Source organism: Uloborus diversus, chromosome 1 (assembly GCF_026930045.1).
Source record: "Uloborus diversus isolate 005 chromosome 1, Udiv.v.3.1, whole genome shotgun sequence".
Taxonomy (NCBI): Eukaryota; Metazoa; Arthropoda; class Arachnida; order Araneae; family Uloboridae; genus Uloborus; species Uloborus diversus.
In genome coordinates, this window is record NC_072731.1 from 262,122,274 (window position 1) to 262,147,582 (window position 25,309).

A 25,309-nucleotide genomic window follows, 5' to 3' on the forward strand; every position below is an offset into this window, starting at 1 on the left:
AAATCATTAAAAATAAAAAATTGTTTTTGTTAAATGTTTTTTTTTCTTAACTGTACACCATTAATGAAGTAACTTAACTTGATCCGTAACGATTGTATCAAAAGTATTGCTTCATTTTGCTTATCGCCAAATATGGCGATAAACAAAAGAATCTAGCAACCTTTTTCAAATATGGCGGCTGGATTTAGCTGTATTTAACGGACGGTCGTCAGACCATCTGCAGACACAAAAGTTGAAGTATAAGTTAATACAACGTTCGTTTCGATTTCTCTGGTAAGGATATTAAAGTCAGATCTTACGAGATGGATATAATTGGATTGCGTTACTTAAAATATTTAAAACTAATTCTTGTTACATTGCAAAAATAAAATCATCTTTTTGCGTCACAGTTTGTAAAAAAAAAAAATTTAAAAAGTGAACTGAAATGAAGCTACTATCCTATTTTCACAAAAGTTTGTTTTCTAACTGGCAATAAGTCCTTGCGGCGTGGCGAGTTCGTGGTTTTTGAGAATTTTATTGTAAAAGTATTACAATTTATAAAATTCAAAATGACGAACACCCAAATATCCAAGAAAAGAAAAGTAAGTTTGGTTTCACAGCAACTTGCATCTTTATCGTGATTTTTTATACCTTTTTTTCTTTTGAAAACAAAGTTCGTTTTGTTGGCATGTCATTAGGCTTATGTAAAGTAGGTATTCAACACTTGCAACAATAATTTCTGTATCATGGCCTTTATTTTTGAAGTTTTAGTAATGCAGATTGAAGAAAACTTTCTGTATCGTTTGATCTCATTAACATGTAATCTATGATGTGTACCCTGTCTTGATTCATTGAACCATTTTTCTGGGTGCCATCCTAATAACTACACTTTACTACTTTTTCTTGATCAAGCTCAAATAACACTTCTGTAATTTTAAATATTGAGTATAAAATTCATTTTAAAACTCAGTTTAAATTGAATGGTTCGATCGCTAATTATAATTTTGAAGTTTGTTGCTAGTAGCGTTTAGAAATGTGAAATAAGTTTTCACATGTGTAAAAACAATCATGAAATAAGTTTCTAAAAGATTGATGATGTAATAACATGTTTTATTCCTTAGTTCGTTGCTGATGGGGTTTTCAAAGCTGAATTGAATGAATTCTTGCGTCGAGAATTAGCTGAAGATGGTTACAGTGGTGTTGAAGTTCGTGTCACTCCAACTAGAACAGAAATCATTATTTTAGCCACAAGAACACAAAATGTTTTGGGTGAAAAGGGCCGAAGAATTCGAGAATTAACATCAGTTGTACAGAAAAGGTTTAATTTTCCCGAAAATAGTGTTGAAGTGAGTTTTATTGAGGGTATTATTAATTTACTTGTATTATCTTTTAAAATGTTTTATGACCTAATATATGCATTCCTTTTTACTGCATTCTAAATAGCTTTTTGAGGATGTTTTATTATTTAACAGTTAGGATTTACATTTAAAATATTCATTATCTCAATGTAAGTAGAACAGGTTTTTACTATAATTTTGAAGTTGACTTATCAGTCTTTCAAAACTTTTTGGAGCAGGAAGGAAGGTAATAAAAATTTAGAAATAAAATGATTTTCAAATTGCTGAAAATCATGCATAAATCATCTGTCAACATCAATCCCAAATTTGTCATTTAGGTGTATGGTCCCAAAGCAGAATACTTGAGGATGTTCTGCAATGTAAAATCATTTGACCAAAATTGTTCTGAAAGGACTTCAAGGGACTGTATGCAATAGCATTGCATACACAAGCAACCAACGTGACTTTTTCTACAAAACAGGAGCCCTAAATCAAAATCATTTCATTTCTTTTTTCTTAAAGCTTCACTGTTGCTATGCATTTCTGTAGAACCTAAACCGATTGAGATCCTCCATAATATTTCATATGCTTTCTAAAATGTATAGAAAAGAGCAAAGATACAAAATTTTATAAAAATCCGAACCTAGGTTTTTAAACCATTTATTTTTAGTTAATTTTACATGGCATAAAAGAGCAATTGAAATAATGTTAATAAATAAACAAATTACTAAAGTAGTAAATAAAATGCGTTGAGGTTACGATTGTGTATAACTAAAAACATTAAAACTCTAAATAATTGAAATATTTTCATGATGCAAAAAGATTGAAATCTCAAACAAGACACGCAATTTTTCGGCGATCGACACGTTTTAATGTTGGCATGTTTTCAAAACATGTTTTTGGAGGAAACTGCAGTGGATGAAGATCAATTCAGAAAAATAAGTAAAAGGGGAACCAAAAACGATAGAAAAGTCGGAATCTTTTCAGATTTAGAATATGAAATTTTCTGCAGAAACTGCCGATTTGTTACAAATTTCTAAGCCTAGATCAAATTTTGGATGGAATAATTTCTGAGAATTTTAGGTTTTCTTTTAATTTAAAGAAATCTACAAAATTTAGAAAAATTTTGTCTTAATATTTGCAGAAAATCCGCAGTATCTGCAGAAACTTCACAGAAATCTGTAGAATTTCGGTAGAAAATTTCTGCGAGTTTTTTTTTTTTTTTTCACATTTGAACAGAATTGTTCTGCAGTTCAGGAATCTGTTCTGCTACGTACGTCACAAATTTAGTAGTATTCTGCTTTGGGGGTGTGTGGTTCATTGAATTGTATTCTTTTAAGAAAATGAAATGTTTTGCAGAATGTTTAAGCCTATAGTTTTTCCAAAAAGTGTTTTGTTTATCCTTATGCCTGTCAATTTCGTTTTTAGACTTTTTCTTTAGCACCAATCTTCTGACCAGAAGAAAAAAATCTTAAGTCGTTTAATTTTCAATGCCAATTTGTGTTTTCTATCGTTCTTTCTAAATTATCTTCTTTTTGTAATGATAGTAAGAATTGATAAATATTGCTAGCTAATTTCCTGAAAAATGCTAACATCCCTGCTTGTTTCACTTGCTAATACAGTGACCTCTCACTTATACACAACAGAAGGGGACAACGAAATTTTTGCGCACAAAAGTGAGATTTGCAGATAAGTGAAAAACCCAAAAAGTAGTTTAAATGCAATAAGTTAACATTAGTTATACTAATAGTACACTATTAATACTAATAAATAATGCACATAATTTCCGGTTGGTTTGTAATTCAAAAAAAATGCAAAATTTGAAGTTGTACATTTTTTCATTTTTCATGTGGTACAGTACGTAAGAGAATTACTCAAAACCTAGAAAAAAGGAGTGTGATCAGAGCTATAAGTCTACGAGGATTCAAAAAATCCCCGATAGGCTATGTCAATGCTTTTTTTTTTTCCTTGAGCACAACTTTGACCGCTTCACCACAGCTTTTAGTGATGTTAACCTTTTCATATGTAACCTGTTCTCCCCTCTCGGTGTCAATCACAAGACTAATTCCACTCCCAATCGCACACTTGTCAGAAAAAGAACGCCTTCTGGGAAGGATCCGAACAATCGAATGAAGGTGCGTAAATGCATTCCAAGAGATAGAGCAAGAAGGGTGCAAATCTTCCGACAAGCAAAGCTTGAATACGTGATTTGACTAAGACTTAAAGAAATTTTATCATGCATTAGTGAAAGGTGCATTTTAGGTTTCAGGTACAAATGAATAAGAGTTAACATTGTTTTCCTACATTGCTGGCCGTGCCGTGAGCGTATAACAGAGGTCGCATTTAAGAGAGATCACTCTACTTGTCAATTTTTCAACCAACTAGGTTATGACTTCTTGCAACTTTAATAAATAAAGTTGCACTTTGGATGAAAAAGGGTTCTTTCCCCTCCAAAGTCTATAGAGTATTTTGAAATACAATCTTTTTACAACCTTAACAGTAACTATAATTATCGGGAAGGCAGAAATTCTAATTTTTCTGAGTAGAATTCTAAATTTTGCCGAATCTTCAGATGAAATTTGCTGAATATGGAAACTTTTATAAGGTCACGGTTACATCTCATCACGCTGAAAAATACTTTTTGGAAATTTTAACATTCACGTGTTAAAAGAAGTTGTGGTATCCGAGTGCGTGATTTTACCCATTATCCTTGGCGGTTCTAAAGTAAAAGAACTTGTTTTGCATAGTGCACTCTGGGCAGGGTTGGCAAGGTTTTTCCCACGCACCTGTAAATACCATGGTAAAAACTGATATTTACCATCCTGGAAAATAGGTACTATGTTTTTCCCACATGGGAGAACTGATTTTTAAAACATGAATATAAATTCAAAACAATCTTTAAAGACACTAAGATTGAGTTTGAAGCAAATAACAGCCTCTTGAAAGAGTGGAAAAAAGAAGACAACTTACAAAGATGGACAATGAAGTGGATTTATTTTTCAATATTTACACAATACACAGATTGACAATTGTTTAATCCTATTCAGATTCTTATTCTTCTACTTCCACATTGGGTTTTAGCATCATGTAACAAACACTAGTCCAGAGGCTTTTAGAAAACTCAATATTTTCTAATGTTGTTTTGGATGGATGAAAAATTAGAAAAAATACGCTCAGGAGATGCTGAGATGCAGAACAGACATATTCTGTAAGATGTTCTATTAATTGCAAAAAATTTACTTACATTCTTCCACCATAGTGTCGGTGAAATTGTGTTTGTAATGCCTTCAGAGAAAAATGTCTTTGACTGATTTTTCAAACATTCCATTTGAGTGGACAAGAATCTGGCAACAACTTACTGATGATGCAGAAGAACATTTTGTGTAAATATCACACCAAACCACAATTTAAGAAAATATCTTTTCAATACGTCGACTTTCAAATGTAATAAAAATTTTATTTAAATGAAACTTAAATTATTTATTGCTTTTCTTGATGATCCAGGTATTTTCAAGTTTAATAATTTTATTTATTGTGTTCTAAAATATTAATTTAGGAAATTAATTATTGTTAAAAACTTTTGTTAGCAAATTTTATGTTTTATGCAATAATTCTTAATTTTTTTATATTCCTTTCCTACAGAATAATTTCAAACCCAAGGGAATTTTGTAAATAACTATTTATTTCTAACTTCCATTTTACACATCAGATTCAAAAAACCAAAATATTTCTTACATTAGTTCGATTCCGAGTCACAACTGACTACAACTGGATTTATATCGAGGACTGCATACTAAGTGCCTTGCCTCCATTATTTTATATACCGATAGATGGCAGCACCATCACCGGATCGAACAGTTAATGAGAATTTAGAACTAGACCAGGAGCTAATAGCTACCTGGTGCTAGCACCCCCAGAGGTATCGTTTCACTTGGAGGACATTGAGACCACGAGCATATTTAACATCGCTCAGTCCCCTTTAATGACGACGGTGGGTCTTCGACCATCGAGGTTTGAACTCCGGCCCCGAATCCGACACTCTACCGATCAGGCTACCACAGCCCTATGTCTTAAAAAATTGCATACCTGCCAAGCCTTCCGGATTTCCTGGAAGTTTTACGGATTTTTATGTCCTTTTCCGGTTATGAGCAAAATCTTCCGGTTTTTTCACGTTTGGTAGGAAAAAAATAGTATCTCGCCAATTTTGGCGCTAACGATTCTTTTGTGGAACGCGGCACCGCATTTTAGGCCAAGTAGCCAAGGAAAGGTTGCCGTAGGAGAATGGCACGAGAAGAAGTGAGGCAAGATTATGGCGTCACGGAGTGATGCAGCGCATGACTTTATCGGGATCCAATCAAAGCAAGCGTTGCGCCTGGCAACTAGGGGCACAATTTCGGCCTCCGATTATCTTCTCGTTCTCTCAGTTCAAGCTGTTTTTGCTTTGTTCTTTTTTTAAAATGAGTACCAAATATTATTTCCAAACTTTTAAAGAACAGAATAAAAGTAATATTTACTAAATGAAAGTAAGTTCAATTGATATGAAATTCATAACTAATATATTGTTAAATGTAAAGAGGATAGGGGTCCTGTTTGATTTTATTTTGCGTTAAAATCTTGTGGATAAAAATAAAAAAATCTTCCGGATTTTTTTTCTCAAAGGTTGGCAGGTATGCATATTGTTATTTGGAAGTTTTCCCCGGTATTTAAGTTTTTCCCAGCGAGATGGGAAAAACAAATTTTGGACAGGAAAAAGCCAACCCTGACTCTGGGTAAGAACTCTGCATTTACCCCAGTCAAAAGCAAGAGAAAGAAGGATCCATATTTTCCTTGGAAATAACCGGAATGCCGTTTAAAGCAAGGTATTTTTCCAGGGTAGAAAAAATCCCATGTAATCAGGGCTACTGAGCTAAGTTCTGTCAAAGAATGTCTTCTGGGAATCCTGCCTTAGAATGCCAACACATGTAACTGAAGCATGACCCCACTGTTTCAGAAATTACTTTTTTGGGGCATAAGTATTCCATGAATGACAACATAGCAAGAATGTGATAAGACAAGTAAATTAAAAGAGGAAAAATAAGCAGATTAAGTAATTCTTTTTGTTTTGTACAATCCAGAAGCCTTAACTTTAACTAATGAAAAAGCCTTTTAATTATTTTATAGTAAAGAAACTATTGTCCGTTTCTTCTTCCATCAACATTCTTGATCAAATTTGAAATGGAATGTATTTTAAAAACATAACATGTTTTTAAAAATAGTTTTCCCAGTTGCTACAGCTCCTAATCAAACTAACTATAAGAAATGTTAAGTGTTCAACGAGCGAGTTTACATTGACAAAACTAAAATTCAGTTTTTGTAAAAAAATTTATCATAAAATCTAACTTAAATGTGGCATATGTAAATATTCATATAATGTTTATTACTGTTCTTTTAGTTATATGCTGAGAAAGTTGCTGCCCGAGGACTCTGCGCCATTGCACAATGTGAATCCTTGAGATACAAATTGATTGGTGGACTTGCTGTCCGCAGGTACTTGATGTTACTCAGTTTTTGTGGATGTTTTATCCTTAATTTTTTTCTCTACAAATGTAATTGAGTAAACTAGTTACTTAATAACTGGAAAATGTTTTGTGTGGAAAAGTATTTAAGATGTGTGTATATTGTTTCCATTTTTCCCCCCTTATTAATTTGATCTTAAAAATTAAACTTAGACAATTTCCCTGGCAGACAGACTTGTTTGGATGGAGCCTCTTTTCAACCTACCTTCAAATAAGTTTTCAATGCTCTATCTTGTGATATTCATTAGACTATATGGTTTCTGAAACAATTCACTAGTAACAAGTTTTCATCTAACTGTAGTTAGAAAGAAAAATGCTTGGGGGCAGGGGGGTATACACCCCTAGATAAGATGGTTTAAAACCAATTTATATTTCTCTTTCATTTTTAAATTTGCAAAACCTGGGTTTTCTATTCGAATTTTTTTTTAATTATTTGTCATAGTTTCTTAATAGTTAATCTTAAATGGCATTTATTGAAGATCTAGTTAAAACTTTAAATAATGCTCCAGAAGTTATTCAGCGTGCTTCATTTCAGGAAAAGTAACATATGTTTCCCTATTATAAATACAGTAGAAGACCGTTATAACGCACACCTTGGGACCAGAGCTTTTGCGTTATACGGGTTTTTGCGTTATATAGATCATTTCACAAATTTTGAAACTAACATTCAGAATATATCTATATATTAGCCCTTCAGAATGAGTTTTATCTGCAATGAGTATTAAAGCACCAATATTACAATTAGTTGTTCACAAATAAATATGTTTCACAATCAAAAGAAAGTGCATTATCCTGCACTTCTGTTTAGCTTCATGGTTTGCATAACAGCTGCATTTTCAACAGTCATCTGGTATTTTCTATTTACTGTAAGCACTAATTTTCTCTTAAAAGCTTTGGATTAAGATGGAAAGATGAGAAACTGTTTCAAAATGTGATTTTCCTTACAATTTTAGTGCTTGCAAAGCAAAACAGAGGGATTTTTTAAACTTCAAAACATATTGTTTACTACTGAAAAGTTGTGCGTTTTATAGAGAATTGCGTTATACAGGTCGGCGTTTTAACGGTCTTCTACTGTAATGAAAACAAAACAGTTTTAGGGGGGGGCAGGTTAAGTTTTTTTTTTTTTGGCCACTTTTGTTTCTGCATTTTTTGTTTTAGTTCTGCATGCATAGAGCACTTCTGGATTTTAGGATCTTGTTCAGTTTCTCTTGTCAAATTCAAATAGTTGTTTCAGTAATAACTTAAGTAGTAATTTTTTTTTTACAAAAGAAAAGTATTATTTTGAAAAAGATAAGATATATCTTCTTAAAAAAAGAAAAGAGCTTAATTTTTCCTAACAGCTGGTTTTTATACTTAATTTAAATTCTGCTTAATATTATGGAATTTTGCCTAAACTTATGAAAAGGCAGAAAAGCTGAATTGTCAAATCAGGGGTCTGGCCAGAGGATATTTGGGTCCGTTAACGGACCCTTCACAAAAATCCGATCAACCAAAACGGACCTTTCACAAAATCCCGGTCAAACAAAACGGACCTTTCACAAAATCCCGATCAAACAAAACGGACCCTTCACAAAATTCCGATAAACAAGATCAATAAACAAGATCGGATCTGTCAAATTGTTTATTGAAAGAGCAAATCTGAAAGCAAAATAACGCATATTTCTGTGTATAAAGTGTATAAACCAAACCGATAATTTTTGGAACCTTTTTTTAAGTCAAATTCGAGGGATCAGCTTATACAAAATCGGCTAATTTTGAAAAAAAAAAAAAATAGGCACTCTTGGAATGCTTCTGCACGCCATAAATAATTGCTACTGCCAAATAAATATAATGGTTGTTTGTTTTATCACAGCTAATTAGCAGCGGTGTTTTTGTAAACTTTTCTGAAAAGTCATTGGTAAGCACTTTTCTCCTCTCATGATTTAATAAACAATAATATCTGCGAAATGAACTTAGAACTGCAAAGGGATAGAAAGGGTGAGGAAAAAATATGATCGCTTCAGATAGTGTTACCAACAGGGCTGTGGAGTCGAAGTCGAAGAGTCGGAGTCGGACTGATTTTGGAATAAAGAAGTCGGAGTCGTTGGAAAACATTCCGACTCCGACTCCGGGCTTCTTTTTTTCTTTCCTTTTCACCGACTCTCCTTGCATTTTTTGAAAATTGATTACCAATTGGTTCGATTACATGTATAAAAAGATACTAATGAGAAAATAACTGCCATTATGGCACTCAGCTAGCTTGAGTGCTTACCGAACTTTCTGTAGCCGTCCCCTAGTTTGCTTGCTTTTTAACTTAACTAATAGCAACTGTCAGCAAACGGTTTTGTTGCCTAACATTTTCAAGTAATCACTTTCAAATAAAAATAGAAATATAGTGTTTTGTTCGATCTCAGTTATAAAATAGTTAAAGAAACGTAACAAATTAGTAAGTCGAGGCCCGTAGCTAAGGTTGAAATTTTTAAGGGTGATTGGCAAATTCAAAGAAATTCTGGCGCGAAAGCACGAATCCATAAGATCCGATGAAATAATCTATGTTTTTTTCTTTATTAAGACTATTTCTATAAGCTTGGTTCTCACTAAAAAGTATGGAACAAAATAAGTAAAAAATTTCTTGATTACAACACTCAAGATTTGCAGTTAATCTTAAAATCTTCATATTTAGGTTAATTCTAAAGCAGCCAATAAAATTTAAATTAAAAATTTAGCGAAGAAGAAATATAGGTATAGTAAAAGCTATTCGTACAAATTTGTATACCGCCGCGTTTTGTGTCTTTTCAGAAACAATTGATAGTTTCAATTGAGGAAGACTAAAAAAATGCAAGACAGCCCCAAACTTATTTTTAAATAAAGGCTTCCTGCCAGGAAATAAATCCAAAGTCATCCCCCCCCCCCGTCTCCAAAACATTCTCCTATAGGAGCTTTTCATGTTTTGAGAAACAATTTCTTATATTTACAGCCAAAAATAGCTAAAACTAATATGCTATTATAACACATGGCAAAAATCTAATTTAGAAATTCTTAGTTTCAAATTCAATGATTACATTTCAAAAAAATTCAAATTCTATTTGGGAAGACCAAAAACTGCAAGTCAGCCAAAAATACATTCTCAAACAAAAGCTGCCTGCCAGGAACTTAATCCAAACAAAGTCATCCCCCCCCCCTGTCTCCAAAACATTCCCCAATGGGGGCTTTTTATGTTTTGAGAGACAAATTCTTATATTTACAGCCAAAATAGCCAAAACTAATATGCTATTATAATACATGGCAAATAAAACTAATTTATAATATTTTGATATTAATATCAACAGCCGACAAATAGCCAAACATTATATGCTATTAAAAATTCACGGCATAACACCAATTGATGGAAAACTTTTACTTATATTTACAGCCGATAAATAGCCAAACATAATGCTATTAAAAACTTACGGCTAAACATCAATTGGAAAAAATTCTTATATATTTTTTTAAAATTTCTAAAAGATTTAATTCAAGTGTTTACCATTCCCTTTCAACCTGGCGCCGAATTTTTAAAATTGCCATCTTATATTTTTAGTGGGGGAAAATATTTACACAATACAGCCAAACTGGTCAAAAACTACAGGGGAGGTCAACATATGTATTTAAATTTGCTCCATGTTTCATATTGAGAGCCTATATTTTATCAAGGGTAACATTTAAAAAAATCCCTTTCTAAGAAACATTCAAATCTCATATGACCAGTAGCACAATTTCCAATGACCTTAAAGATTCCATTCACCCAAGCAGACCAAACCACGCTCTGCTACCACTTGTTGGGCAATTCGAACTGATAGCTCAATCAAAACCCGAAGTTCAAAGAACTAAAAGCAGGTTTTAAGCTAGCAAACCCAACAGAAAATTTGTGGAATGATCTGCTCGGGAAGAAAGGACATACAGACACATATTTAACAATTAAATAAACATTTTATTAAACAATAAATATGTCAAAACATGGAAATAATAACAAGTGTAAATAAAATTCACATTCCCCAACAATTGAATAAAAAATCCCCCCAAAAATATCAGTAGGAAACATTTCTTTAAAATAGTATCGTTTAAAGTTCCAGTAAAATTTATATGACTAGATTAATATAAGTACAACCTTGAGTCCAATGCCATAAACAGAATAGTTCATACGAACGAGTTAAAAAGTTCATACCAAACAAACTATTCCTTCCTTAAAAGTTGGCACAACACGTGAGGGCGCGATCCACCAATTTGGATCCCATATCAAAATTGTCCGTGACCATTCCATGCCACCATGCTGAATTCAGAAAATAAACCTGTCCTCCTGGACAACAGGAACCATCCATCCATCTAACGGACATCCAATCCAGCTCTCGAGCGTGGACCTTCAATGGTCCTGTTTGTTAGGCCTTTTCACAGCAAAAAAACAACTTGATTTAAACTCTCAATTTTAGAGAGAAAATCCCCCACTTAAAAACTCATCTCAAGGCAACAACTGGAACATGCCCGCATTTCTAGCTGGGCTCAACGACAAAACTTCCTACATCTTTCAAAAAGAATCCACTATACTACGTGGAACTCCAGAGCACACAGCTCCCAGGCACAATCTCAGTACCTCAGAAAAATATTGAACTGCAGTCACAACATATTAAAACAAGAGGTGAAACAATAAGAGAATGATTGATTGAGAGTTCACACTTAAATAGTATTCCCTATCTCCCTACGTGATGGCGTGACGTATATCAAAAAGCATGCATAAATTACATTGAGGAAACAACTCAACACAGTTTACAGTTTAAAACTAAATTCTTTAAAATTGTTTCCCACATGCATACAGCAAGAATCTACTCAACATCTTTCCTATGACGTCACATCATCGTGGCGGGTCAACAAACTCATGCTACGCATGCAGGGAATGTTGGCTCTGGGGAACGATTCGAGCGCCGGTAAAATAGCGGGATGACTTTCAAAGTTCGAAAAAAGAAGGAAGTAAGTTCTGGAAACTTTTCTAATCCTTCTAAAAACTTTAAGAATTTCTCCAAGAAGAAAATAATGGCTCTATGCCAACAAAGATTAGCTCCTGACGCATATGTGCCCTATTTTCCTTGAAATTTTATTGATGAAATATAATTTAAAATATATTCGTAAAAATTTTCAGAATTAAAGTATTTATATTTTTTATAAACTCTGAAATTAACTTTGGGTGTCATCTACTAGATGGATGTCACCAGGGGCAAACCACTCCCTCTCAAGAACTTGGATTTAGAAAAAAAGTTTTTTTTCTCTCAAGTTGCAGCTTTCAAAAATTGAAAGCACACGATTTGATCAATATATATTTGTTAAACATTAAAGGGGGGCAAATTACAGATAATCATTTTCAAAATTTTTAAAAGGGATTTTTAAGTCATCTCACTTTTTAACTCGTAACTATTGGAAAGTTTGATTTTTAAATTGAATTTCTAACGTTGTATGACGTGTTGGGTTTACAATAAAAAACAAAATGCTAAATTTCCATAAAAAGGAATTAATATTTCAATCTCTGTTAAGAGGTTTTCCCCCTTCCCTTGAACGGAGAGAGGGAGTTTAAAAAATACAATTAAAAAAATTAAAAAAAAAATCCGGAGTTGGAGTCGGGCGTTTCAAAATCCAGGTGTAGGAGTCGGGGTCGGAGTCGGCCATTTTCCTTCCGACTCCGCAGCCCTGGTTACCAACTTCAAAATTATCATCACTTAGCGTCTGGCGTTGAACCTTTATAATGACTTGATTAGAAAATATTCTCATCATTTTGCCGGCTTGTCAATATTTGCGTTTTTACGGTGGGTTTGTTATTTTGGGAGAAAATTATATGGGTTTTGATTTTTCGATGCTAAAAATTTAATTACCGTTTTTTTTTTTTCTTTAGATGTCTACATTTTGAAAAATGCAATCTTTTAACATCCGATATGAGAATCATATTTTGTTCTTTTTTCAAGCTAACTTCGCTTTATTAGGATTCAAATAAGTGAAAAGTCTCCTTATTTCTGTTAGAACTCTCATTTCAAGTTTTTAAAGCAAAATTCCATTTTCTGTTATGAGTCAAAAATTAAAATGCTAAATAGATGGTTTATTTTATTTTTTGGGTCAACTGTGTCCACAGATATTAATGATATGTTTATCATAGGACTCTAAAATGCAATTTTAAAATAATTTTATCAAAAATATTTCTTTTACAAGCCGTTTTTATACTTTTGATGCCTTCACTTTGAGAATTGCGATCTCTTTGCATCCGCTATGGGAATCCGATTTTTCGAATTTTTAATGACTATTACGCTTTGTTAAGAGGTAAACAATTGAAATATCTTTTTATTTTTGTTAAAATCACGGAATTTATAAGTTTTAAACGAAATTCTGTGCTTTTTAAGAGTTGAATGCTGAACCCTATTCTGAATTTTATTTTATTTATTTATATTTTTGTTACAATTATTTTAAGTACTGTACAGAAATATATTTAGTATAATTTAAAATAATGTAGAATGGTAGATAAATATTGAAATGTAGAATGGTAGATAAATATTGATACTTGAAAGAGCGATGCCCCCCCCCCCCTGCCAAATATCAGAAAAAAAATCCAGAATGATTTTCTCGACGTAGAAGAGGAAAACACTCAACTTTAAGTTTAATTGATGCAGTTTGTGCCATCTCTAAATTCTAAAATTTCGTTTTAACAAAAAAAAATTTTTTGCGAAATTTTTTGATTTTTCATAAAAAACGGACCTGTGAAAAATCCTGGACAGACCCCTGTTGTCAAATCAAACCCTGCGAAATGATAAACGTTATAGAAATTGGAACAATGTTGTGGTAAGGGAAAAATTCAGGGTTTCCGCCTAGGGTCTCATTTTTCGCATCATCTCAATTACGAAAATCAAGCTAGACATTTTCACTTTTTTGCTTGAATACCTAAATGTTTTACTGAGCATTATATCCCCCCAATAAATGCATTATTATGAAAAAGATTGTATCATTTGGAAATCAAGCTTGCATTCTCTGAATGATACATACAATTTTTAATTTTTATGTCAATTTGAAAAAGGAAAATAGCTGCTGTGTATTTATTTCTTTAAAAATGTCATGGCTGAATTTTGAATTTAGGTATTTATGTTATTAATTGGTATAGAAACACATTGCGGTTTCAAAAAGAAAAAAACAGAAAAATGTGTCAACATATTCATCGGTCTTCAATGTTTTAGCATTTTGCTAAAGCTAGTTTTCGAAATTTAGCGTTTTTGCTAAAATTCTTTTGAGCTCAACTTAAACACTGGAAAGATTCTATTAAGCAGGTTATCTATATATGCAAACTTAAAAAAATATTCCGAGTAAAAATTGAAGCAATAACATTCATTAGCTCAAACATTAGCTGGATTTAATTCTGAATTCTTGATCATGAAATAACTTTATTCTGTTCCATATTCAAAATTTTTCACCATGATTTTAAGCCATTAACCTTGGCTACTTTCTTTTTGTATGGCAAAGAGAATAATTTGCAGATACAGTGGCCGCTGCTTATATGAATCAGATTTTTTGTTCTAAGCAAATTTGATTCCATAAAGCAAATAATCCAATAAAGTTCGATTTTATTCTGTTTTTGACAATTTGGTTCATTAAAGCGGCGGATTCAATTAACCGACGTGCACTGTATATATAAATATTGGTAATTTTTATTTTGACAGCGGTATTTAAAATAAAACTGTTCTTTCAACTTGTTTATATATAAAAAAAACTGGTTTCTATTGTATGGTATATATTCACAGTTTAACAGAAATGTTTATTTTTTCCAGGGCTTGCTATGGTGTTCTGAGATTCATCATGGAAAGTGGGGCTCAAGGCTGTGAAGTTGTCGTTTCTGGTAAACTTAGAGGACAAAGAGCCAAGTCCATGAAATTTGTTGACGGTTTGATGATACACAGTGGAGATCCTACTAATGATTATGTTGAAACAGCAGTACGACATGTTCTTCTGCGACAAGGTATGCAACATTTCATCAATTTTTTTGTATTGTAAGGATTTAAGAGCAACAAAAAGCATTTTTTTAACATTAACAAGTTTGTGCCTTTTGGAATGTGATTTTAATAATGCCTTTCTTATGCATTGTTTTATACACTTCTATCTGGTCATTGGTCAGGCATGTATTTGTATGTGTTAAAGCGCTAATCTGTCTGCGTTTGATTTGTTACTCAATATTGTATTCAAGATCATTATCTAACATTCATCTTTGAAGTCGGACAATTCCTATTTTCAATGAACTTGAGCTAAAGGCCCGTAAAAGTTTCTTTCCATTTCCTCGAGGTAGATGCTTTCTTTCCAACTCTCCAATTGCGTTTTTTACTCGAAGGGTGGCTTTTCGAGAAAACACTTAGTATATTTCCAATATTTAACTTTTGATGGAAATGGTGTAAATGAAAAATTGGAGCCTCTTACTTTGAAGAAAGTGTTAAGTGTTCTTAAAAAGGTCTTCGACTTGAAGACCTTAAAAATAGCTAAAAGCATTGCAGGCCTGGATCTGCATGCCTGTCATGGTTGGGAGCAGCTGTGCTGAATATTTGGTGAAGGGCCTGAAATTTATAGATCTGGGCCAAGCATTGTGTTTTGTTTGTTAGTATTAAGTTAAAAAATTCTGAATATGAAAAGGCTGTTATCTGTTCACTATACTTCATCAGGCGAAGAAAGCTAATTGTGTTGAAGAATTCACCGAAAAAATCTAAATTATCATGACAAAATTATGCATCTACATACCTGCCAACTTCTACTATTAAATTTATCCATGTTTGCTGATTTTATGCTTCTTGAAATCTGATTGCATCCTCTTCCATAAGACTGCTTGTTTCTTGTGTACTGTTTCTACTTCTTATGGCATTTCTAACGTTGTGTTGGCTATTATTTCAAACATTTCTCAAACTAACCTTTTGCTAAGGACGAGCACATTCATCTTTCTGTTTTCATATTCAAAATTCAGTATCCTGTTGCTTCCAAATTCAAGTGGACGCCATTCAGAAAAGCCTATGTTTACTAGGCTTGCCAAACATTGTTAATGCAGATTTTGAGAAAAGTAATTTTATCCCATTGTTAAAAACGTCATTATTAATAAGTTTTGAAACCAAGGGACTTTCTTCTGAACAGAAAAAAGTTATTTGAAATAAAATCTGGAAAGTTATGTGTTGGCACTGTAAAACTTCCTGAGTTACATGCAGTAAAGTAATAAAAAGGTATTTAGAGGTTGGTGTCAATAACATTTGGCAAGTGACAGGAAATGTTCATTGACTACTAGCAATGGATTAACAGCCTTTGAGATTATAACATAACTTAATTCAAAAAAGAAATTTTGGATATTCTGGCTCAAAAAACGAATAAACATCCATTTCGGGATATTCTATTGCAATCTACAAAAAATATATATATATATATATATATATATATATATATATATATATATATATATATATATATATATATATATATATATATATATATATATATATATATATATATATATATACAACTTGACGGCGTGTGAGTGGTGTATATGAAGTTTTAACTTACTATTATTTACTGTTTTAGCATCATGCGAGATACTTGCTTACACACAGACAAACATAATATAGAAATGTTACAACAAAACTTTTCAAGAGACAGTCAAAATGCATTTTTTTGGGCCTACAAGGTGGCACAACAAAATAGGTTTAGGCATCATGAAAAGGGCCGATCGAAATTCTTTCAAAGTTAAAGAATAAATTCTTCATGAAGACAAAAACATCCTCTTTGTTTATTAAGTAAAAATTCTACTGTACAAATATTTGTTTCAAAAGTAGTGAAGGATACGGGGAAAGAGATTTATTTCTAGGAAACATTTTTATATTAGATTTTAATTTATAAACTTCACTTTATTCTCTGCAAAGGAAATTTTAAATCTCGCTTGACCCCCTTGCGAATTCAAAGGGTGACTCATGTTTGTTGCGCAGAAATTAAAGACTGACTTTTGTTTTCGCTCTTCAGGTTGCATTTCTGAATGTAGTGTTGTCAGATGGTCAAATCCAGATTTCCCCGATTCTCTTCCAACTTTTCCCCAAAAGCGATGTTTTCTATCAAAATTCCCCAAATTCAAAAATTATTTTTCCATTCATATTTTCATAAAATGAATCGATTTCCTTTAATATTTTTGTCTCTTAAAAAAAAAATTTCCCCCAAATAACCAAATTTTCTTAAGTTTCCCCAACTTTTTTTCCCTCCCATTTTCGCTTTTTTTTTTTTTGTCTTCTTTATCTTTCATTATCTTTGCTTATAATAAAGCTGAAAGTCTGCCTGGATATCTCTCTGTCTGTCAGGATCTTTCGCCTAGACCGTTCCGCCGATTTTCATGAAATTTGGCACAAAATTTGTTTGCAGCGTAGAGGTGTGTACCTCGAAGCGATTTTTCGAAAATTAGATTTTGCTCTTTTTCTGTTCCAATTTTAAAAACGTTTTCCCGAGCAAAATTATCATTAGATGGACGAGTAAATTACCGAGCTATCATAACGTGGCAAAGCCAATTGGCGAGAAATTCATTATTTGTAAATATACAGGGGGACCAAAACACCTTGTAATTTTCTACTTCGGGCAAAGCCGTGCGGGTGCCACTAGTCACTTGCATTTACTATTCTGCTTCTGTATGTACATTTAAACTATGATTTTTGTATATATTTATCCAAAAACATTCTTCAACACATATTTTTACCTGTTTCACTTATCAACTAGTTACTCACACAGAACATTAATGCAAATTCCGTAGCATAATATTCCACACAATGCGAATTCCATAAAGTTGATCAAAGCTAAACCAATGCTGTTTCATACAAACAATGTAACTACTACTTCTTGTCATGAATCTAAATTCGAAAAAAATTCTTTTTTCCCCCGAGGTATTTTCTTTCCCCAAGAAAAAAAAATTTCCTCAAAGAATTCCCCTCAAAACTAATTTCTCCAGAGAGTACCAGATTTCCCCAAAATGGGGAAATTTCCCCCAATCTGGCAACACTGTCTGAATGAGTGGATTTCTGCCTTAAATGGCTCTGTTCGAAAGTAGTGTAACCCTAATTTAACGATTGTCAAGGGACTGAAAAAAGTTATTGTTAAATCAAGGAGCATAGGCATTCAGTGAAGCAATATCCGTACCGTTGAAATGTATCACTAAATTGCGGAAATCATTAAATGGAGGTTATACTGTACAGAGTTTTATCGTTGCAACTTGTGAAAGTTTAATTTCGGAAAACAGCAACTAGTAAAAAATATTTCAGCTTACATATTTCGTAATGAAATTTTTGAAAAGATGGGTTGCCTGAAAACAAGATGTTTTTATACACTACAGGGCTCAAATTTCACAATGGTCGTTGGGCCAAGACCACAAACACATTCATTGCGTCCAAAAAATTGAAATTTGGATGGTTCTTGAGCCCAGTGAAGTTTTATTCCTGTTGTCCTTTTGAAGATCTCTTTTGGAGTTAACATCTCTTTTGGAGTATCTGATTTCAATTATAAAAAAAAAGAGGTGCGCATCTCTATGAAACACTAGTTTCATATACGAAATTTAAACCTTTTATAGGTAACCGTTTTTGTATTATGCAAGATAATTATATATGCGCGCACCCTGATAGATGCAGAAAACTCGCCGAAATGGTTTCGTGGCTCCCAAAACGCATGCTTGAAACTGCACACAAAAATACGTGCCAAGAAAGTGAAAAACTTAAATCGAAATTAGTTTAGACACGATTAATGCAGGAATTTATGTTGCAATTTGAGTAATAAATTGTTTTTGAAGAAAATACTTCTTTTTCTTTGTACAAGGAAGTAAAATGTACCCCCTCCTTATGTCATTCGAATAGTGTCAATTTCAGTCTGGTGAATTTTCCTGATAATCTGAGTTTTCAGTAATCTGAGGTGACATGAGCAGACATGCCAATCACTACGGATTATCCGTAGTTACTACGGAAAGAATTTTAAAAAGTAAGTTAACTACGAATTACGGAAAAGGCCCTTTTTTCTACGGAAAATTTTTGTGACATCAACAGACGCTAAATGCGATGAAAAAAAAAATTTGGTGATCGCCAAAGCGAGCGAGTACTGACAATTATGGAAGTCTGCAGTCGCAGACAATAGGAGATGGAGAAATGGTGACGGTAGAAAGCAAAAGAATCCGGTTCTAACCGGAAATTCTCCCCACCACGTTGGGTGATATTTGCAACAACCCTGCGTTTATGAGAGAAGGAGAGATAAGAATTTCTGCAGGCATTGCATTTTTCGTTCGCTTGCTCCTTCTTCGCACGTGTTTGTTGTGTCTTTAGTTTCTGGTGTCTTTTTTCTCATTTGTTTATTTTCTTTAATGGATGGAAACAAACGATCGACGTCCCCTCTTCCGGAGAGTCGGGCTAAAAAAAAAAGTTGTCAGAAATTCAGAGACGTTTACAGTAAAGAGTTTCCTTGAATGGAAAAATCCAAAATATCGGAAAATATGGCGTTTTGTACTATGTGTACAAAAAACTTTAGTTTGGCGCACGGCGGCCGCGACGATTGTCGGCGGCACGTTTCAGCGAAGTCGCATATTGAAAACTCCAAGGCGGTGCAAAACACCAAAGAAGTCTCTACTTTCTTCAAAAAAAAAGATGAAAGCTTGGAAGTCATCAAAGCAGAGTGTCTTTTCACTCGTTTTTTGATTGAGCATAATTTGCCCATTGCTACTGCAGACCATTCTAAACAACTGTTTAAGGAAATGTTCCCAGACTCAAAAATAGCGCAGCAATTCACTTGCGCTCGCACTAAATGTTCGAAGATTATAAAAAACATGGCTCAGCATTCTGTTGCACAAACTGTTTCCGTTTGCAAAACACAGCCATTTTCCATAAGCACCGATGGCAGTAATGACTGTGGAGATAAGAAGCTATATCCTCTTCTTGTGACATTTTTCAATGAGCGGTCTGGAAAAGTGACTACAGAACTGTTATCCCTTCTAGACTGTACTGATAACACAGGTAAAGGAATTTTTGATATTATAAATGATAATTTAAAGCAAAAGGACCTAACTTTGGACAATTGCATCAGCTTTAGTGCTGACAATGCATATACTATGATAGGGAAAAAGAAAGGTGTCGCATCTTTTTTTTCATCAGAAAATTCCTCTATTGTAATAAGAGGCTGCCCATGCCACCTTTACATATTGCTGCAAAAAAAGCATCTTCAATGTTTGAGGTGGATATACAACTGTTTCTAACAGATATATATTTCTTTTTGGACAAAAGCTCCAAAAGAAAACACAATTTCAGAATGCAACAAGAACTGTGTGGCCTAGAGAAACCACATAAAATACTAAAGTACACGTCAACAAGATGGCTTTCGCTGTTAAATTGTGTGGATCGAATTTTGGAGCAGTGGGAGCCCCTGAAAGGTTTTTTTTTCCGATGAAACGAATTACAGTTCAAACAATAAAAGATTCCAACAAGTGCAACAGGCCTTCAACAATCCCATGTTTAAACTAGTTCTCCTATTTCTCCAGAGCACCCTTCCATTATTTATTAAAGTTAACCATCTTCTCCAGCAAGAGGAACCTCTCATACACAAATTAAGAAGAAATTTGCAACAATTATTTTTTGACCTATTGGTAAGATTTGTCAAGCCATCAGTTGTTTCAGATAATAGCACAGAATTTGATTTTTCAAACAAAAATTACATGAAAAAATCCCTACAAAAGGAAGATGAAAACATTGTCATAGGAGTTAAGACAAAGATGTTTCTCGCAGAAAGTAATTTATCCAAGCAAGATGCTGAAGTATTTTACACTCAAGTTAGAGATTTTTACACGACAGCTCTTTCCTATATTTCAGTAAAGTTGTTAGGAGAACTTGAATTTTTAAAACATGCCGAGATAGTTGATGTAACAATCAGAGACAAAATTTCATTTTGTTCTGTGATTTGGATGGTAAATCGTTTCCCATTTCTGATTCCATCTACAGCACTCGATGATTTGGAAAATGAATTTGTTCATTATCAAGCAGATAAATTTGAATCTATTCACCTTACTAAAAGAATAGATGAAATTTGGAATGAAATTTCACAGCTAAGAGATTTCAATGGAGCTGTGAAGTATAAATTTTTGTCTTCAGTTATGTATGCAATTTTATCTGTACCACATTCAAATGCTTCTAGTGAACGACTTTTTAGTTTGGTTCGAAAAAATCATACAGAGTTTCGCCCAAATTTGAGCACTGAAGTATTGGAAGCTCTTTTGGTGCAGAAGTTAAAGATGTTTTCTTCTCAAGAGGCATGTTTTGAGAAAAAATTCTCAAAGGAAGAATTGATGTCAGCAAAGCAAGGCACAACTGTAGCTTCTTCCACTTGCAGCTAATTCAAAGGAAACATGGACCGTGAGTTCCTGTCTAAACTAGAAAAGGACTCTTCTTTTTTTTTTTATAGTTTGAATGAAAACTTTATTTGTTTTTTTTTTTTCTTCAAGTTGTTTAAATTTTTAAGAATGATTTTTGTTGGAAAAAAAAATCATTCGAAGGAGGAATTAAAGTCAAGACAGCATAGTTTAACTATCTTCTGTTTGGCTTGCAATAGATTTCTAGAGTTCATAGACTCGGATTAAAAAGTTCAATTGTTTCATCTTTTTTTTTTCCTTTAAAGACTTTGCTTTAAATGTGTTTTAAAATATCTTGAAAAAATAAGCTGTATTAAGAACAGTCATCCTCATGTGAAAAAGGTTTGTCATTTAAAAATTTTATATTAACTTTTGTTATTATTTCTGTACATATGAATAAGTATTTTGAAAATTGCTTTAAGCTTTTCTGCCGTAGCACACAACATTATTTAAGTGGATTCATAATATTTAATATCAGATTCATGAATGCTCTTGATACAAAAAGGAAATCATACTTGCATTAAGCAGTGAAGAAATTCAAATTATTATCCAGTGTATATTTAATTCCATAATTTCCTCTTATAATCTTGATGAACAAGTTTACTTGGTGTAATACATATAACCTTTTAATTTTCGTCGTCGCTATGTATTTGACTTTCGACTTTTGTCATAGCGTTTGTCGGGAATTGTAAACTACTGATAAGCACTGAAAACTACTGAAAATTTTTTGAACTTCTACTGAAAGCTTGAATAAGAGAGTGGCATCTCTGCATGAGCCTCAATTTACTCGGATTTTCAAGACTCAATTGTGTTTTCAAGTTTGAGCCTTTATTTGCAATGTTTAGGTTTCCTTTATGAGAAAAGATTGTTTGCCACTTTGTTGCTTTCCTCCCTAAACAACATTACAGATAAGATTTTCTTGGCTTAATTCTTTGACCAGTATTAGTGAACAAAACACGCCAGTTGTTTCTTTCTCTTCAGTCACTCTGACATATCTATAAAATCTGTTGATTGATTCCATGTGGCCTGTTTTTTATGCATATTCTTTTTTCTGTAGTTTTTAATTATTTAGAACTGAGGTGTAAGAATGGACCACTGAAAGTGTGGACTTGTGAAATTTTTTTAGATACTGGTCCATTGGATCTTAAAGGCAGACTTAGGTAAATGAAAAGCTTTCTGCAAATAATTATTTTGCCTAACTCACCTTATGAAAGAGACAAAAAAAAGTGCTTTAAATAATTTTTTGCAATAACATAGTTTGCTTTTTTTTCACCAACTGAACAAAACTACCAAAACCATTATTTTTGTTTCATATGTGCTTTAAAAGACTTTTGGAAAAAGGCTTTACAGAAATAAACTGGGAATTTTTTTTTTTTTGAAATTCCCTTGAACAAATTGACGTTAGCAGTTTGAAAAAAAATTTCTGCAGAGCCAAAAATTTGCAGCGACCGCTTTTCACGCGTTCGTCTATATTATGCAGGACTGCGTAAAAGGTTTTTAAACTGTACCGAACATTTTGTTCATGAAGATAAGACTTCACTAGTTATTTTAGCTTAATATTTCTTTTTCCATATTTCTATTCTCTTTATTATTATGGTTATATTTGTTCATTAATGTATGGTTTTTATTTTTCAGGTGTGTTAGGTATTAAAGTGAAAATCATGTTGCCCTGGGATCCTAATGGTAAAATTGGGCCAAAACGACCTCTTCCTGACAATGTTAGTATAGTTGAACCAAAGGAAGAAGAACTGCCACAATCACCTTACAGTGAAGCAAAAGGAGGTGATGCTAAACCTGCTTTACAAGCATAAGCCTGTTTGAACTTAATAAAAAAATTATATAGAAAGAGTTTTGAATTTTCTTTTTTTGATTCAAACCCAGATTATGTGGATGAGTACATGAAAGCGGTTCAATGAAAATTTTCAAAAATTGAAGCAGTTAAGACTTTAACAATGTTTTTTATTTACGCTGATTTTTACTTTCTTCTATATCTAATATATAGAAGAAAGTATTGGATTCGTGCAAATTTTCGAATTTCGAATTTTGACGGATTCGAACGTTTTGAGGTGTGCTGAGTCCATTTCGACTATTTTTGGAAAATGTCTGTCTGTCTGTATGTGTGTGTGTATGTGTGTGTGTGTGTGTGTATGTGTGTCACGTCTGTGTGTGACCAGTTTTTTGTGGCCGCTCTACAGCAAAAACTACCGCATGAAATCGAACGAAATGTGGTACACATATGTGCCCCTATGTGAACTTGTGCCCATTGGTTTTTGGCGCGAATTCATCCAAGGGGGGTGAAGCAATGGGACGTTTTTTGAGTTACGCGTGATTGCTATTCCTCAGGAAATAACTGGCGGAATCAAACAAAATTTAGTCCATATGTTGCCAGTAACAGGAACAGGTGCTGATTCAATTTTGGTGTCAATAACTCAAATGGGGGTTGAGCTATAGAACGTTTTTTGTCGTCAATTGTGACTGCTGTATCTCAAGAAATAATGAACGGAATGAAAGAAAAACTTATCGGCAAGTAGCCCTTAGTGGGTATAAAAGCTGATTTTATTTTGGTGTCAACAGCTAAAAAGGGGGTAGCGCAATCGTCCGTTCTTTTTTTCCATTGTGAGTGCCCTATCTCAAGAAGTAATGCTACGTTCTGGTTGAAATTTGGAATATATGTGAATCCATATGTAAACAGGCCTTGGTTCAACTTTGGCGCCAATCGCGCCAAGAGGTGCTGATTTATTTTTATTATCATTATTTTTTTAGCGAATAAAAATAGCTTTATTAATGCAACAATAAGAAAGATAAATCGTAATAGATTGTCGTCTGCGTATTTCTCGTGATTTTAATTGTATGGAAATGATCGGAAATATTATCTCAATGATTTAAAAATTTTAACTGTTGCCATCTTATGTTTGTTAACAAATAAAATATTTGTAATTAATTCAAGCAAGGCTTTTAAAATAACTTTCAATTTTCGCTCTTTGCTTTGCTTTTGCAATAATTCAGACATTGGGATGGTCGTCAAGTTTTTGCATGTGTAATTTTGTTTTTGTTGGGAATATTGCTTCCTCGTCAAGCATGGGGAGAGATCAGAAAAAGGAAAAATATAGAAGAAAGTTTCGTGATGGCCACAACATACTAGTTTTCTCTGTTATGACCTGATTTTGTTGATTGTGCAGCGATAAATTCTGTTACTAATGACAGTGGTTTATTTATTAGTGACCAACTTTTTGCCTTTCCTCATTTAATCGCATAGTGGCACTCCACTTGCCTATTTTTGCTGTTAGTGGCAAAAAAAAATAAATAAAGAGAGACAAACAAATTGTTTCAGTGAATTTTAAAGAAAATTTTTGGGCTAAAATTTATGCAATTTATCTGAGCTTGCTCATGTTATTGATTTTAAAATGTTTTTCACAAAATTATTCAAAAATTTGTTCCCTGTTGACACATACCAATATTTCATCTGGCCGGTCTTTGGTATTCTCAAAACATTTTTGGGAAATGTATTTGAAAAGAAATTAAAGCAATGCAAGCTGTGGGAAATGGATTCAGTTTTGTTAAGAATATACTAGTCTGGGGCAGAGTTTAAGCTGGGTTCATAAGTTTTTTAGCATAAAAGCTAAAACTGTGGAAAAAGTTTTAGCAAAATGCTAAAATGTTATGCATTCTCATATCTTTCTAAATGCCTCGGTGTGTTTCATCTCCAGTTGACAGTAAAATTCTTATTTTATCTATGACATCTTTAAAGAAATTAACGCAGCAGCTATTCTGTTTAACCTAAAATAAACAAAGAAAAACATTGCACTCCCCTCTTCTTAATAATGCAGTTCTTGAGGGGGACATAATGCAGGAAGACTTCAGTATTGTTGAACTTAATAATAATTTTAAAATCTTGGCTTAAGATTTAAAAAAGATTTAGTTGACTATTGCCATGATGCTTCCTCTCTTCGATCATACATTATTTTTCTTTTAAATTTATTATTTTTATTTTTTTAGAGCAAAAAAAAAAACGAAAATGCTTTGTTATATTTTCG

General features: G+C 32.9%; 1 protein-coding gene across 1 annotated transcript; it reads left to right on the forward strand.

Moving 5' to 3' along the window:
- The first annotated feature begins 452 nt into the window (after window positions 1-452).
- Window positions 453-23,121, forward strand: LOC129227298 (40S ribosomal protein S3). Its single transcript, XM_054861840.1, has 5 exons — window positions 453-581; window positions 1,101-1,325; window positions 6,748-6,842; window positions 14,674-14,861; window positions 22,911-23,121. The coding sequence occupies exons 1-5, from the start codon at window positions 549-551 to the stop codon at window positions 23,084-23,086; spliced, it is 717 nt and encodes a 238-aa protein (XP_054717815.1). The 5' UTR covers window positions 453-548; the 3' UTR covers window positions 23,087-23,121.
- Window positions 23,122-25,309: the final 2,188 nt, after the last annotated feature.